The following is a 16776-nucleotide window of genomic DNA, read 5'->3' as shown; positions in this document are numbered from 1 at the left end:
TCGGTAGGAGAACAAAGCATCATTATTCATTTCGCAATGAACACTGTAGTCTTCTTCCTTTCCAGTATTTCCCTTAAGCACACCCTATCCCTTCTGGAGCTGGAACAGAAACTTAAAGATATCAGGAAAGTAGTGGAACATAAAGATTCAGATCAGATTGCATCTTACTCTCCCTTATGTCATTATCTGATGCCAGATGAAGAAAACCCCTTGGCTACCCAGGTATTTGTTTCAATTTCTTTCATCTACCTTTTTTCATTCTGCATTTTTTGGTTTTGTTTGTTTTGGGGAGGGAAGGGTGCTTAACAGTCATCTAGTGGTACCATGGTATCTCTGTCTTTAATAAATGGCGATGCCTCTTCCTTCATAAATCAAGTGTCCTTATCTCTTTAATCTAGGCAAAGTGGTACTTTCTTCAGATTTGTTTGAAAACAAGTGTCATCCTCAGAATGTCAGCTTTGAGCTCAGAAACACAGGCCAATTCCTGCTTTTAGCCTGTGGCATATGCTGTAACACAGTGCAGCTTAACGCAGCCCTAAGCTAAATTGTTTCGCCTTGCACTTGGGTACCAGCAAAGATCAGGGACAATGGTAGCACCTCGGCTGGTGCCCGAGCAGGTGATGGTGTGCTGGAGTCCGTTGTGGCTTTGGGCTGGAAAACGAACAGGAGTCGAGAGAAAGGTGTATCTACTCTCAGTTGTAACATTTAGAAAACTTAGGGAATTACTTTAAGGTGTTTGTCTCCATCCACCGCACAGGTTAGAGAAAACTCATTCTTAACTTGATATTATACTGGTATAAAGAAACTTAGGCTTCGGTGTGTGACTACGTGCACTTATCCCTTTAACTTAAGCTGATATGCAGGGTTTATTTCAGTTTTGGATGTCAGAAGTGGAAAAAATACTTTTGCTCAATTAGTCTGGTGTTTTCTGCTAATATTGTTTTAGTTAAAAAAAAAAAAATCCTACAGTGACCATTTCAAAGGAAAATTAGAACACAAATTATAAAGAATCTGATTTACGACAATAAATCTTTTAAATAGGTTTGACTTAAACCTCTTGACTTAAATACATGGTACAAAACCCTTCTATTTCTACTCTTATTCTTACAGTTGCCAATGGATTTCTTACTAAATAGTGTCTGTCTTTGCTTTTTCTAGGCCTGTGGACTCACAGAAAGAGACATTGCTACGATTAAATTACTTAATGAAACTAGAGATATGCTAGAAAGGTATAGAGAAATATCCTGCATTCATATTAAACTCCTCCTCACAGCTATTGTTTGTCTAAGATGATTACTTTCATATAAAAAGCTGTGAACTTTCATTTGCGAAATGTGACCACTCTGCTGCCTTAAATTTTTATATTCACTGATTGTAGGCTGGGATTTTCAAAATTTGAGAGCTCTGAAACTCATTTATAAGAAATAATCCTGCCTTAACAAGATGACCAGGATGTCCTTCCCAGTCAGACCCCCTTATCTCTTCCTCACCTTTTCTGTAGTCGTGCAGGAACAGAGGAGTACTTCTCTTCTGCTAAAGCAGGGTAAATTGAGAGTAATTTTATTGAGTTTACTTGCTTTGATGAAATGAACACCAGTTTTGACTTCCCAGAATTTATTTTAAATGCATGGTTTTGAGAGTGGTTGCACGCTTCCTTTTACCGGAGAGCTACGGAAGCGAGGCTTCTGTAGTAAACCCTGAATATGAGTGAGTTGAGCCAAATGCCAAACTATTCGTATAATTTAGCTGCTAGAGATCTGGGGCGTTTTAAGGATAAGTCCCTCCTATGTTATTACTTAGTAAGAAATAGAGAAGTGAGGAATGCTTTAAATTTATCTGATTTTTAGTAACCTTAAGGGGTAGAGTGTAGGTTGTTAATTGGTTTGCTGTGGAGTTACTGGGGAGCTGGTCTTTCTTGAGGTGGCCATACTAGCGGCCTTTTCTCTGGGTCGTACATCTTCCGTTACGGGAGGGACATCTGTAGCACTGAATATTTGCAGTGGTTTTTAGTTGGAAAAAATAAATCCCAGGAATCAGAAAAAAAAATAATTTTTTTTTTCAGTCCAGACTTCAGTACAGTTTTGAGCACGTGTTTAAATAGAGGATTCAGTCGACTGCTGGACAATATGGCAGAGTTTTTTAGACCTACTGAACAGGACCTCTCTCAGAATGGCTCTGTAAATAGGTAAATGTTGTTTTCTTTTGTTGTGGTTCTCATGTGAATGCTGCTTTGGGTTCGTAGTGAATTCCAAAAAAGGCTGTTGATTTTCCTGCCTACTTGAAGTTCTCATGCTAGAAAGGATTCTGTTTCTTGCCTTTCAACAATAAATACAGTCTCCTCACTTCACCCATGAAGTTGCTAGAATTCACATGGGGTATCTTTCCCACCATTACTTGCAGATCTAAAAATAGAAATCAGAAGACCTGTACAGTCGTGGCAAAAAGTGGGACGTATGAGCAGACTGCCTTTCTAGCTGAGGAGGATTTACCCCGCTGGTGGGGACTACCAAAAGACGTACTGCAGTACCCACCCCGGGAGGGCGTGAGAAAGAGAGCGTTCCCCTACAGCTCGCAGATGAGCGCTGCACGCTCCGGGCTCTGCCTCTCGGTTGCTGTAGTTCATGGGGAAGGTGGGCATTACCATGATTCCCCAAATACAGGTAGCCAAAGCACCTGTGCAGCTTTAGGTTCTTCGCTGGTATGCTGAAAAAATGATATTGGCATTCAGAATCTTCTGCCTCTTCCTAGAAGACTGTTTAAAAATAGCTTTTATTCTGAAGTTAACTTTGGTTTTAAACAGTGCAGTGAATGTTACAAATCCAAAAGCTGAGTTCAAATCCTTGAAATATGATCTCTGAAATATTAAAACCTTGAATAATAACTGGTTTTATGTATGTTTATTTTAGTAACTGATGGCTCTCAGAGAGTAATGTTTTTATTTAAATATATAGTATTTACATCACTTAAAATATCCCCAAGGTTGTAGTTTGGCTGTCTGTCCTAAGCCTGGTTTAGAGTTTGAAGTAACGCAAGGTTGTAGACTGGCACTTCTAACACCTGTTTACACACACAGACACGTAAAGACTCTGGCTAAACCATCTCTCTCTTGCATGAGGAGCAAGTGTGTGAAACTGTGCGCAATAGGAGCACCAACTGAAATTTGCTTTGGTACTTCTCTATATTCAATGAAAGACTTGACAGGGAAAAAAAACTTCATCTGTATATTTTAGTTCGCAGTCTTTCAACTCTTACTTTAAAGTAGTAATTATTTCGAATTGTAATAATCACAGTTCAGTGGCTTTACTAATGTCAGGGTAGGCCTAGGTCAACGTTTTTTGTTGTTTTCCAGTCTTTCCAGTGTCAGTCTTCCTTTAGCCAAGATAATTCCAATAATAAATGGACAGATCCATTCAGTATGCAGTGAAACACCCAGTCACTTTGTTCAGGTAAGAATGTTGTGTATTTAAAATATCCCAAGTAAAGTTTTGAAATGAATGTTGTATATTTCCTTTTAATAACGTACTTTATTCTGTTTAATTTCAGTGGCTTAAAAAAAAAAGTATAAACAACTGGCATAACTTACACGTGTATCTTCCAAAAATATGCTATTTTTCTAGAACCTCTTCCCTCTGCTAAACTGTGCAGAAGCAGAAAAAGGTCTCTCGGCTCGGTTCTCTGTGCAGGTCTGCCCATAAACCTTCCTAAAGCAAGAAATTTGAGTTAGATCTCTGGGGGCGCCAGGTGTTTTTCTCATGATGAATTGTGTACAGCAGCAAAACCAGAATAGTGGTGGATGTGTTTGATTAAGCAAATTTATTCTTTTAAATTTCTTCCAGGACCTGTTGATGATGGAACAAGTGAAAGATTTTGCTGCTAATGTTTATGAAGCTTTTAGTACCCCTCAGCAACTAGAGAAATGAACTGCACATTTACAGCAATAGATCGTGTATTTATAACAAATCCCTTGTGATTACTGATGAGACTTGGGTTAATTTTATAATGGTGTAGGAGTGGTAGACCAGCAGAAAGAACATTCTGAAAAAAGTAGGAGTGAGCCCGTATTTGTTCTAATAGAATTCTGTTTCAAATGCCCATGAAAAATATTCTTGTTGAAACATTGTATGTAAAGATTTTTCTATTAAAACAGTGGTTAAACCTTCCATAATTCATTTGATTATTTTTATTGCATCTGGAAGGCATCTGATGGCAGTGCTACAGCCAGTTACTAAAAAACCCATTTGTTTGCCTGGGGTGTGTAAGTTTTGGAAAAAACTAACGGTAGTGATCTAAGAATAGCACAGAGTGGCAGAATGAAGTAAGGCTGCTTTCTTCTTCTCCCAAATTTTTCTTTTTATAAAGGAAAACTCTTTCTTTTTCCTTAACTTACAAATGTTATTCCGAAGAGTGGCTCATTCTTCAGAAGGCCTTTGCCAACTGATGCACGTTCCTCTTGAACAAGCTGGGGGGGTGCTGTTTCTGTTACTTAATACTAAAGGAATGTGGATTTTTAGAAGTTCTCTTGTTTATGCTGTTCAAACAGCTACACTGTACACATTAACTTGTAAATATTTTATCTTTATTTGTATTAATTTTGAGCCCAATTGTCTGTATTGTAATAAAATATTTTAATGTAAAATCTGTGTGTGTATTAACATTACTAGCAGGAAAAGCAATAACCTCATTTGGCCCACACTTAGAATCTTGACATAGATTTATTCTTTCAACTATCTTACACAGTAATAGTTTTGCACTTACTAACATTACTCAGGGAAAAATCAACCTTTGGTCTCTACACCTAAACAATTCATGCTTTTTGTTGCCCTGTACCTCCCCTTCTCTGCAGACTTCGCACCGCAGGCCTGTCCCTACAGCTCCCCTGACACAGGATGAGTTTGGGAGCTTTTCAAGTTGGATGCAATCTACCTTCTGCTTAAAACGTTGCCTCTCTGCCAAAGCTGAGGACCCCTAGCAACTCCTGATTACTTCTCTTTTTAAAAAAAGTTAGTCAATGCAGTATATATTTTGTTTAATCGTCCACAGAAGGCACCCTGGTAACTGTGTAAAAACAATGGCTGTAAACAAGAGTCAGCTTTAACGCTGTAAAATTATACAAAAAAACCCCACTTTACTTGTATCCCAATAACGGACACAATTACTCAACAGTAAGGAGAAGTAAAATTAATGATTTTCTTGATGAGAAATGAAGGTGTACATATATATGCATTGCCTCCATGCATTTGCGATGAATTCCTAACCCTGTAGGAGTGTTCCTGCAGATGCATTACCCTACTCAGCTGAAACTACCAGCTGCCACTTGTTGCATGCAACTGGAAAACGTTTATTCTTTTCTTGAAAACTGACAGTTTTTACTGTACAGTTTTGTGGAAGTCAGTTGTATACCTTCTTCAACGCAAGAAATCCAACTGCTCTGCATTCGAACAGTGGCTGGAGCTAGCTTTGTTCTTTCTCATGACTTTAAAAATCTAGTGCCTGTGTTCGTCATCCCCCCCGCCCCATTTCCTAGGCAAGAAACTGACTCAAAAGGCAGAGAGGTCAAGGCAGATGCTTGGTTTTTCACCCAAGTTCAAAGAAACAAATTGGATGCAGAGACTCAACCATCTACTGCTAGACTGCACGTGAGGTTCATTCCGTTCCATCCCTTAATAACAGCCCACCTTTCACAAAAAAAGTGAAATTATTGATCTTTCTCAGCCAAGCAAGTAAGAGTTTGCTGAGAAACCGGGCAAGCCATCAGCATTCCCCGCTACCCAAGGCTCCAGCGGCATACGGCTCAGTCTATGTCAGTCAGTTGCAAAGTCCAGCCCCACTGACACGGCAATTCCTTAGGAGTTAACTGAGGTAGAGCTATCGCCATTCCCTTTTCTCCCAGTGCAACCCACTTCAGCAGTTCCTTGTAGCCAATCAGCTTCACCTGAGATAGAAACAGACGCTACAATTAGAGCGGTGCCTTTTCAAAGTGCGTATAACTGCAAAATTGACAAAAGAAATGTTCCGTGGCTACTTCACTATCCAATTATCCTTAAATGCCACTTATCAACCAAATGAATAATAAAACAGTGATTAAAGGTAGTAGAAAAATACTTGCCAAATAGGTATGTAAGTAATAAAGCTAGTGATGTTGGGTCTTGAGAAGTACTTCGGTTTGTAAAAGGTACATGAACACTTTTCAGAAGTACCTGGGATGGGATTTGGCCCTAAGCAGGGATGCAGGCACCACAACACACAGCTTTGTATCACCTATGTCTGAAATGCTTGTTTCCCATGGTGGAACTTGTAGTCTTGAGTGAGCCATATTTCTTACAGCCTGCAGCCAGATCGCTCAGGACAAAGCTGACCTGAAGAGCCTCTCCACTAAAAACACACAAATAAGGTTTTATGGTGAGACTCTTATGCCAGCTGGTGAAACGCTGAAAATAGTGGAGCGGCTTAAGGGAGCAGCTGGAGAGCAGTCTCTACCCCTGGGGAATGTTACTCTCTTGTGTAAATGTAGTCTAGATGCCTCTACAAAATTCAACATGCATCTACATCATTTCTGAAGTTACTCTTTCTTCCTCATCGCAGAGCTGTCTTGGCACTAATTAGATTCTTCTCAAGCGGAACTAGACCAGAAGAAAGTCTAGAAACACCCCTAATGCATTTCAGCAGCTAGTGGACATCCAGTGCGCCACACTGGGACAGAGCTAAGCCGAAGTGAATCCCCGCCGTAAATGCACGGTGTTGCTAGGAAGTCCTGAGCACCAGCTGTTCTGCACTACGCATCTGCTTCCACTGGGTTACGCTACTTGCTAGTGTAGGTGTGGCATCAGCGTCCTCAACTTCTGACCACCGCTTGCTCCAAGACACACATCTAGGGTTGCACTGACTTACAATTTAGCATCCCGGGGCAATGAAAACCTCTGGGTGCTTTCCCTTTGTGCAAGACTCTGACTTGAAACGACTGCACCGTCACGGCAATTACAGTATCACCGGCGTCATGAGGATGGCTATTTATAAAGAAAGGTCATGCTGAGTTAGAGTCTACACAGGAAATGGGAGGGGCGGCAGGTTTTTTTTCCTGCTACTTGGCCTCTTTTTATGATTCTTAGTTTGCAAGCTAAAACATATCCCAGCAGCAATTCAGTCTAACTTTGTTTGTTGGAGAAGGAACATCCCGCTGGGAGGACTATGGCAAGGAGGTCCCAGAACGAAAACGTTTTGCTGGGTCTCTTCCAACGTACTCTGTCCTAAGAGTTATGCATTCCCAAAGATGCCAGAAACTAAAATAAACACTGATGGGACGTGACAAATCCTAGAGGCGTTTCCTTCGGAGTACGTTCGTTTCTTGCACTGTGTGTTAAAAGCCTCGCTGTTCTAAAGGGGAAGGGGGGAGCGGGGGTGTGCGGGGTGTGTTGCCTTTTACCTGTGTTTCTCCAAGCTTAGCCTGTGGCTCACCAAGGTCCAGAGTCCCAGAGGCTGGCCAGTTAAGGAAGATAGCATTGACTTTGCCGCCTTCAGGGCTGAAAGTGTACCTGGTTGGAAATGGGGAACAGAAACGCATGTCAGTTTTTTCTTGGAAATTTTCTGCAGTGCTATATAGAGTGCTTTCAAGACCGGAAAAATGAATTTGAAAAGATGGCATTAACTACGTTTTCATGCACATAACCATCTTTTCAGACAATTTATACCCTTTAATAAAGTACCGTTCCTTGGAAATATGTTCCAACAAACTAGAGGTAATAGAGACTATTAAAGAACTGAATTTAGAAGTAAACATCTGTAGTAACTTTAGCAAGCAGATAATAACTCACTGCTGCTCAGCCATGTAGAAAAGAGGTACTTGCAGGGCAGGGGGAATGATTAACAGACAACTGTGGGTTATATTCAGAAAAATATGGTAATTCACATCTATACACAAACATACGGACATTCCACTAAAATAATTTAACAAAGAGTATGTGCGACAACAAAGCTTCCACCTTGCATAGCTAGTTTTTTAAAAATTTAATTTCAGCAGACATTATCTACCATATCTCCTTGGAAATCTTGTGGCATACGTATGAAACGTTCCTCCCTCCTTCCTCCATTCCGTTACAATTTTTTATTGCTCTTGGGAGTGGTTTTACTAAACAGTCAACAGTTCAGCATTTCAAGGCTAAAGCCAAATAGCCAAATCTTACTGGGAACAGGAGTAAAAAGGCCCACTGAGGCAGAGAAGAGGGTCAAGACCAAAACCCTGATGGATCATTAAGGCGTTACAGCAGCTATGGGGCACAAAGGCAGAGAAAGGAGAGTCCAGAGACTGGCTGAATTTCGTGACCAAATAATTGCCATTATCTTCCCATGCACTTTTACCTTAAAAAGAAATGCAGAATATGCTAGACTGATTTCTAGTTTCTTTCTCTCCCCTCTTCCTCTCTGAACAGTGACATCAAGTATTCCTTTGTCCAGGTAAACACTTCATAGCAGTTTTATATTTCTGGATTTTTTTTTTTTTTTTAATAGTTTCTGTTCCCAGCTATACCAAGAAGCACAAGATCACTACGGAAACGCCTGCAACCTTCCCTTCAGCCTCAGGATCATCCCGGAACTACGTTCTCTGACACCCATCTACCTACAGTTTTAGACAGACTTTTATGTGCAGTTACTTAAACTGACAGAAGGGTTAATTTCTTCACAATATACAAAGATGGCGATTTCTGTAGCATCAATTCATTAAGAATTTCAAAATTTCACATACGCTGCTGCTGCTTTAAACACCCTACACTTTGATTCAGTAGCCTTACCACACTTCTGGTGTGACCGTGTCGTTCTGTGCTCTCCATGGTTTTGTTCCATAGATGGCTTCTCCATTGACTTTCAGCCAGGCACCCATCTGCCTCAGGCGTTCCTCAAATATAACAGCGATGCGACCATCGTGAGTGGGCCCGATATTCATCAAGAGATTTCCTCCACAAGACACTGTTTCTACAAGTTCCTGAAATGTTTTTAAACACATACACAGAACATATGGTTACGGCTAATGAAATCATATATTTGAAGTTTTTTCTAAAGCCAGGCACGCTGCTTCAGAACGATGAACTGAACGAGTTATGTTACTGCTGCATGTTTAGACTTCAGGGGTCGTCCCAACAGTCAATACAAAATTTAAGCTCCCATAAAACAAAGCTCTGCTGTCAATTTTTATGCCAGAAAACAGCCCAAAATACATTTTTGCACCAATATGTCTGACTGAATCTACATTAGCATCAGATCCTACGACCTTTTAACATTTTGACTTCTGCAGGAATCTCATGAGGGTTTTACCAACAGAACGGATAGATGATTTCTGTATACGAGAGGAGAATAAGGCTAATAGATGCCACTTCATTTTTACTGAAGCTGAGAAGCAAGTTCCTTCTTCTTCCTCTGTTTGATGCTCTCCCTATTTTACTGAGACATCTGTAAAGCACTAGGAAGCCTTCTACAGAGTCCATAAATATTTATGTTCACATCCACACTGCCCTCCAGAGATCATGGACTGAGATGCACAAGTCTGAGGAACGGACAGCTGGAGACAAGCTACTGAATGCATTTAAACCTTCTGCCTCTGAAAAGAGGTTACTTCAATTTGAAATTCTCTTTTGCAAGGACAGCACTAGGAACAGATTTGGATTAAGCAACAGCAACAAGCCATCCCCCCTCACTAGCTGAATTTTGCAATAAAATGCATTTATCTGAAAGATCGATCAGTCTTCCTTTCATTCGGTTCTCCTAAGCTTCAAATCTTTTTTTAATACCTTCGACTACCAAAGGGAATCAATGTTCTATTAACACCAGCTGTCTGCACCTGCTAGTGTTTATCTATGTCTCTGTAATAAGTGCGTTGGGTTTTTTTTTCCTTAAATGAGGTGGGATGAAAGGAAAGTTTCTCCCTACAAGGCAAAAAGACTATTAAGAGTTATAAACTGTTTCTAGCTATAAGGGGGAAAAGATGCAGCCTTCAATCAGGAGTTCCTAAACAGGAACTGTGAAACTGCAACTGTTTTCTTCTCATCAACTTAGAGGTGCAGTTACTAGAAAAACTTAGTAGAAAAAGTAATTATGAGTCTATCCACATCAGTCTTTGGCCAGTTTCTCACAGGGGAAGCAGCTTCTAAGAAACTGACTGATTTTTTACTAGATCATTTTTCTCTTAGTAATTTCTATAAAATTAATAAGAATTACATGGATATTCCATCCTGGCAGTGTTAGGCTGCAAATTAACAAAATTATTTACTATTTCATCAATTCATTATTCAATTAAAATAATATTTTTTATAAAAATACGTAATTGAAATGTTATCTAGCATAATATAATGATCAGGAGGGAGAATCAGAAGTTGCAGGCAACTCCTTTGCCCCACCGTACCTTCACCAAGTCCTCGGTTGTGAGGTAATCGTCAAGTTGTGCGTTCCTCCTGTACCCCCATGACCTCTTGTCAGTAGTCATACAGTTCTCCCACTTGTGAGGCAGGAGGTGGCCAGGGTTATACCGGTCACTACAAGTGTAGAAGCCACCATGTGTACAGATGCTGCCAACTCCCCAGCGGTCATTGGTCACAACCGTGTCCCGGACTGGACTGGAAACAGAGAAAATTTCGGTTTATGATTTTTATTCTAAAAAATGCAGTCACAGCCAGTGTAATCCCTTCCCACACACACCCTCTCCCTCCAAGAAACTAACATTTAGGATGACTTCTGCACTATTAATTTATCACAATTAGAATAAGTGTGATTTCAGGAATCCTATTCTCATCCCTTCCTAGTAAAAGGTCCAGATCGGCATTTCTTAGGGAAATATGCTGCAGACTTTCACAGGAGGTCTGCCAGAAATCAGCCTGCACTTCACATCCACTGCCAAGTGTTCAGTCTGCAATGACAACGGTGTACCCATATTCTCAAATTATCCTGCTATCCTGTTTTTCTGTGCAGTAGACAATACTTAGGGAAGAATATGATTAGCTAGAATAGCCAATACCATCTTAACTGATTAATTTACAAATGTGGTTAAAAAAGTATGAAACAGTCTTTTTCTAAAGCAAGCTTTGATAGTTCTAGGGAAGACCTGGATTCTATGTTTCAGGAAAATTAATATTTAGTTAAGTCCTCAGACGTAGGGGTAACAGGTTCCACAAAATATACAGAAAACACAGAGGCATCTGTGTTGAGGCATCATTATGTACCTGTCATTATACAGCCAAGCCAAGAAACCGGTGCTGTTCCAATAAGTATCTGGCGCATTTCCATTCCCATCAGACCAAATTATTTCTGGTTGGTACTTGGTCACAATTTCATAGAGTTCTGGTAATGATTTACTGGTTGGAAACTTTCTTGTCTTAAAGACATTGGTGGCATCCTCAAGGAAGAGGGGATTAAACCATTCAAACAGGGAGTGATATAACCCAAAATGCAAGTCAGTCCTGTTTCTAACAGATGTTGCTAGTTCAGCCACAAGATCTCGTTTCGGTCCCACATCAACAGCATTCCAGTTCCAAGAATATTTGGACCCCCACAAAGTAAAGCCTGAAAAGACAAAAATCAAAGGATAAGAAAGGGAAGCAGAAGAGGGGAAGTTATATTTCCTCCTTCTGGAAAGTAGTTTGGAAGTGTGTTGCAAAAAATAGATATAAAATAATAAAAATCATACATGTAATAATATTGTTATCAGTGTGCAGAGTATGCCTATAATCTGTTTATGCACGATGATAGTAGTCATAACATCAGAACACCATGCCAGGTATGTTTATGCATTTTTTTTTATTCGTACACATATGCATTTATATTTTTATATATATAAAACATTCAATTTTTCAGTTCTGTACTGCTTCGGGTAATTATTCCTTCTCCTTCATTATTCACTCCATTCATATGTCCCAATTAAATTAACCAAAAATACAGCAACTTTTGAGGCATCTACATTTTCACTGAACATATCAAATGTGAACTGTGAATACACATTCAACAAGTGGAAGATAAAATGCTTTCTCAGTTGCAGAATGCTCAAGCTATCATTTGCATTCAAAGACTATTCTCCTCCCTTCTGTTTCGATTTTATGCAAATGTTCACTTTTCATTTGTCTTAACATTTATAACAGCTCAATCAACTACCCTGTACATGTATACAAGCAAAGTGCAAAACCTCCTGAAACAGCTTTTAAAATATCAGCGTTAAATATCAGGAGGGATTTAACGTTTCAGACATCCAGCAATCAGCACAAGCACTGACAAGTACTACTGCACTGCAGACTTAGACCACTGCCAGAGGAGCTCCACTCTCACCTTCAAACTGCTTTATGCTCATTGCCTAATAAATCTTGCAATATTTTTGTGAACTGGATACATGTAATTGCATCGACTAGACAAACAAGCTAAAAATTCATGCCCAAGGCTACAGGACAGACTAAATGAATCATGGTTCTTTTGAAGTCACCGGGAGTTACGCCACAGGCATCGTCAGGATCATGATTTTTGTGTGTGTTACAGCTGAGATTAAAATTCACAAGTTACTAGCTGCCAGTCTTGAACCCACATCTCCCCAAACACCAACAACATTCACTAGATGTACTGTCATATTGCATTTTAGTATATTATGCTTTCTTTGCTACCACGTTTCCTTCCAACCACTTTCTTTTCCTTTACTTTTCTCTGCACAGTATCTTACAATTGCAGTGCCAAAAATCGATTGTGCCTGTAAAATTCCAGACCTGGTTCAAGGTTTTGGCTTCTATGCACTGTATCAGGAAGAGCTATACCCTGCGTACGTTTCTAACTCTGAAGCTGACTCCTGGAACATGCTCCTAAATTCCTTGGAGAAACCTACAGAGCTCATTAACTGCCTGTACACAACAGCTCTCCATACGTGAAACAGTGCAGAACTCACTTTTGTGGTTCCTTGAGCAATAAACTGCACAATAAAAAATAAACTACGGCTACTGCAGGAAGCCCAGCTGCCCCCACCACTTCAGGCTGTCTTAGCTACAGCAAGAGAACAATGGCACAATCTCTTTCTCCTTCCATGCAAGCTTCACGGCCGTAGCATTTGTGTAAGAGCCAGGACAACACATGCACATTTCTTGGGTGGTTTGTTTCCTCTTGGGCTGGGTTGGGGCAGACAAGCCTGCCGGCTTTCTCTCTCTCTCTCTCTTAGCAGGCAGGAAAGTCACCTGGATTTTTCTTCTCTTGACAGAAATGCAACAATTACTAACATTCACAAACTTTCCACTTACCTTCATGATGTTTTGAAGTTAAGACAACATATTTTGCACCTGAAGCCTTCAGAATATCTGCCCACTGGTTGGGATCAAAGAATTCTGCTGTAAACAGTGGCCCAAAATCTTCATAACTGAATCCGGGTGGGTAATTTGCCTCCATAAATTTCACATAGGGCTCTCTCTTTTCCTTCTGCCAGTACCACCTACAAAATATAGAGCAAAAACATGTCCGCTGGTGTATTTTTAGACAAAGAGAATTGAAATCATCAGCTCCTCTTTGTGTTCACACTGAGAGGCACATGCACTGGAAGTACATGACACTGGCAATGGGGTAAAACTGCTTCAGAACATAACAGAATTATCACAGATTTTGTTTTCTCTGTCGTCCTTCCCCACACTCTGCTTCTTTCAAGCACTCCACTTTGGAAAGATCCCAGGATTTCATCTGGAGCAACAGCACAAAACAACTACACTTGGCAGTCTTATGCAGTACCCAAATCCTGAAACCATACTAGAGCACAGGTACACTTGCTCAGCAGCTCAGGTGGCATGAGGAATGCACTTTTTCTGGACTAACAGCTCACCCTCCTCAAGTCTCGCATATCAGCCATCAGGCATCTCTGCTCTGCCTCCCCCCCCCCACTGCAACACCTGCAACCCACAAACATGCGGGCCAGCAGCTTTACCTCTCTGCTGGTCCAGAGTCCTCTATGCCAAACGCAGCTGAGTGACCTCACGTGTGAGCGGATGCCCACGGTCCCAGGAGCAGGAGAAAGCTGTGACTGCAGAGCACTGCAGCTGCCGCACACATGAGGCTCTGAAGCAAAGGCACCCTACTAGAAGGCATGTCCTCCACCAACACCCTGCCTCTGCAAGAACCCCACACGCTTACAAGTGCACCTCCGTCACAGGCTCTAGCATGTAGGCACACACCTACCTCAGTCCACCAGACCACCGCACACAGATTTAGGAACCAGAAGGAAAAATAAGCTGACAACCTCTTTTTGCATCCCACCTAGCAAAGGCAGGGACAGTTTCTATCCTGTGCTTCCCCATCACATCAATTCCTGATCCGGTATTGTCGCTATTCCAACTGGTCTAGTCCACAGCAAGGTTTGGAGCTTTGCTCTGTGGTCCGAGGGTGGTCTCTCATGGTGGGCAGAGACCATAAATCACCAGTAAGAGCACTGTTTATTTTCAACCTGCTCCATCCCTCCCCTACCTAGCAATGAAAAATGAGCTCCAGAAGCAGCATGCAATAGAACTTACTGCATAAACAGCCTTACTGCCAGAGACCTTCTAACAACATACATTGTGACTACTAATACTTACGGGAAAAGGGTCTGAAAGCATTCCCCTTTCTATGAATGAAGCCAAGCAGCAAAAATCCTGTTGGCAAATTTGGACATACATGAGAACAAATTGAAAGTGAAGGAATAAAACAGGCCAGAAGCTGAATGTTTGAAATGTGTTTCTCTCCCCTGTCCTGAGCTGGCCTCTGACCTCAGTTCTGTGAGACCACAGTAACCTATGGATATTGTTGTAACCTTCCCGAACAGACTTCAGCATAAACAAACACAACCTCTGGCAGCCAGTGGGGGGAGAAAAAAACAAGAAGAAAGAGGCTGAGACAGCCTCCCTCCATGGAAGAACCTGAAAAAAACCCCCTCTGACTTTAAAGTATCTAATTGCATAAAGAAACAAATAAGATCCTTGCTTCTCTTCCTCTGTCACATGGTTTGCTAACAACGTGAGCATTTCTGCTCTGACAAGATCAGGTTCTAGAAGCATCCTGACCAAGGTTACGCAGCTCTGAGGGAAGGAGGACGGGCTGGATGATATCAGAGTTTATGACCTTCCATTTGAAGCTGCTAACACAGGACCTCAGTCATCTGACTGCACATGCTGCCAGAAGGTGCTGAAGCAGCTTCACGCCCACGTGCCCAAGGACGGGAGGCAACAGGGATATAAAAAACAACTTCATCAACTACATTAGAGTGTTCCGGGGTCTTCTTAGAACAACAAAATATGAATGCTTGCATCTGAATCTGTGTACCAGTATCAGAGCACAGCACTCAGAGTAAGGCTTGAACTCAAATCTAGACCTCCCCCCCCCCAGAAGTCATTAATTAGTAAATGGAGTCCACATTTAAAAAAACTGCTGAAACCCTGGAACGTAATTCTGCGAAGAGTGGGCCAAATATTGTCTTCAGAAAACTGTGGTTTGTTTATGTTGATGCTGGTTTGTTTTACGAATATTGCATTTAAGGTTTACCATAGCTCTGCCACAGAGCTGCTGTTATCTTCATATTGCAAACGATAAGGTGACTCACTTGAAGTCACACAGGAAGCATTTGGTAGAGCACGGAAAGAAGATAGCAAAAAAGTGCTTAGAGCCAAAGGGCCTGCACCAGTGAACACTCACAAACCAAAGGTTTTATTCACCCTTCAAATTAAAATTATTTGAAGGATGAGAGATTTAGGTTCTTTTAAGTGGAAAATACTGTTTAAGAAAAAGAAGAAAAACATCAACAGCACAAAAGGTGCAGGAGAAAACTGCGGGCGGTTCTCCAAGCAAGGGCAGCGATGGAGGGAGCGAGCGACGGACTCCCATGCTCCCCACAGCCGGTGCCAGGGCCCGCCAGCAAGAGCTGCTCCAGGCCCTCTGGGGGAGGCCGGGAGATGCCCAGCGCTGGTCCCCACGGCGCCGGGGAGAGCCCCTTCCCCGCACCCTGGAGAGGCCTCCCTCTGCCGCTCAACCGCCTCCTTCCCCGAGGCTGCGGAAACCGCACCTGTCAGCTCTACGCGCTCCTTGCTCAACTTAGCCGAGATATTCAGGAGTTTTAGGGCTGGGCAGACACACCAGGGACACATCCAACTCCGCTTCCTTCGCAAACGGCGCCATGGCGTCCGCGGTCTCACTGGCCAGCCTGGGGTGGAAACAAACCTCTCCCCACACGCCTCGGCTCCAGGGTCCCTCTGCAGAGGGGCTTTAAACCGACCCGTGGCCTGGGGGGGACGCACCGAACCCAACCCAACCCCACCTGCCCCGAGAGCTGCTCTCCGAGCAAACCCTCATCCGCAGCAGCAGCAGCCGTCTCGCTGCCACCCTCCCAGCTGCCCCACGGCGGCCGCGCCCGGGGGCGCCGGGGCTGAGGGGGCTGCGGGGCGGCGCCGCCGGGGAGGCCCGCGGGCCGGGCCGGGCCGGGCAGGCCGCTGCGGCCGGCGGGGCCGGGATGGGAGGCAGGGCCAGGCCGGGGAGCTCACCAGAACCACTCGCTGCCGAAGCCGGGCACCGAGAACACGCCCCAGTGGATGAAGATGCCAAACTTCGCCTCGTCAAACCAGGCGGGCAGCGGCCGGGCGTCCAGCGAGCCCCAGGTGGGCTCGTAGCGGGGCCGCCCGCCAACGCTCGGCGGCCGCGCCGGCAGGAGCCCGGGCAGCCCCAGCAGCAGCAGGAGCAGCGCGGCGCGGCCGGGCGGGCCCGACATGGCGGCGGCGGCGGGGAAGGGGCGGCTGCGGGCGGGGGTCGCGGCGCTGCGCGGCC

At 42.9% G+C, this 16776-nt stretch overlaps 2 protein-coding genes across 9 annotated transcripts in view; one reads left to right on the top strand and one right to left on the bottom strand.

Moving 5' to 3' along the window:
* The window catches only part of PEX3 (peroxisomal biogenesis factor 3), a 25405-nt gene extending 16636 nt beyond the window's left edge, over positions 1-8769 (top strand). For 2 of the 4 annotated variants that reach the window (XR_015708995.1, XR_015708994.1), the window contains 6 exons: positions 66-222; positions 1159-1229; positions 2063-2185; positions 2401-2630; positions 3350-3446; positions 3837-3972. Coding sequence is in view for 2 of the 4 variants with exons in the window: in XM_087777397.1 (XP_087633523.1) it covers positions 66-222; positions 1159-1229; positions 2063-2185; positions 3350-3446; positions 8503-8649 (595 nt within the window). In the remaining 2 variants the exon portion in view is untranslated. Of the gene's footprint in view, positions 1-65; positions 223-1158; positions 1230-2062; positions 2186-2400; positions 2631-3349; positions 3447-3836; positions 3973-8502 lie in introns of those variants that run through there. The other 2 variants (XM_087777397.1, XM_087777398.1) reach the window with 2 other exon arrangements.
* FUCA2 (alpha-L-fucosidase 2) lies at positions 5423-16776 on the bottom strand. 5 transcript variants are annotated; one of them, XM_087777395.1, is made up of 8 exons: positions 16022-16461; positions 14562-14618; positions 13245-13432; positions 11202-11541; positions 10388-10598; positions 8784-8974; positions 7421-7529; positions 5423-5932 (listed from the first exon to the last, which is right to left on the bottom strand). In XM_087777395.1, the coding sequence occupies exons 3-8, from the start codon at positions 13387-13389 to the stop codon at positions 5792-5794; spliced, it is 1137 nt and encodes a 378-aa protein (XP_087633521.1). In that variant the 5' UTR covers positions 13390-13432; positions 14562-14618; positions 16022-16461; the 3' UTR covers positions 5423-5791. The 5 variants fall into 5 exon arrangements, with proteins under 5 accessions (XP_087633521.1, XP_087633517.1, XP_087633520.1 ...); XM_087777391.1 differs by lacking the exons at positions 14562-14618; positions 16022-16461 and adding an exon at positions 16497-16774; XM_087777394.1 differs by lacking the exon at positions 14562-14618.

This window comes from Nipponia nippon, unplaced genomic scaffold, assembly GCF_047370975.1.
Source record: "Nipponia nippon isolate SJK-2023a ecotype South Korea unplaced genomic scaffold, ASM4737097v1 scaffold_4, whole genome shotgun sequence".
NCBI lineage: Eukaryota > Metazoa > Chordata > Aves > Pelecaniformes > Threskiornithidae > Nipponia > Nipponia nippon.
Note: the sequence above shows the minus strand (reverse complement) of the source record. Positions and strands in the feature narration are given on the sequence as shown.

Bases quoted from the DNA above. Each gene is read 5' to 3' on its own strand.
- FUCA2 (XM_087777391.1), bottom strand. From the start codon at position 16,720: ATGTCGGGCCCGCCCGGCCGCGCCGCGCTGCTCCTGCTGCTGCTGGGG. The intron at 11,542-13,244 runs GTAAGTGGAAAG...TTGTCTTTTCAG, and splicing joins AACTTCAAAACATCATGAAG to GCTTTACTTTGTGGGGGTCC. The intron at 7,530-8,783 runs GTAAGGCTACTG...ATTTCCAACCAG, and splicing joins ACGGTCACACCAGAAGTGTG to GTACACTTTCAGCCCTGAAG.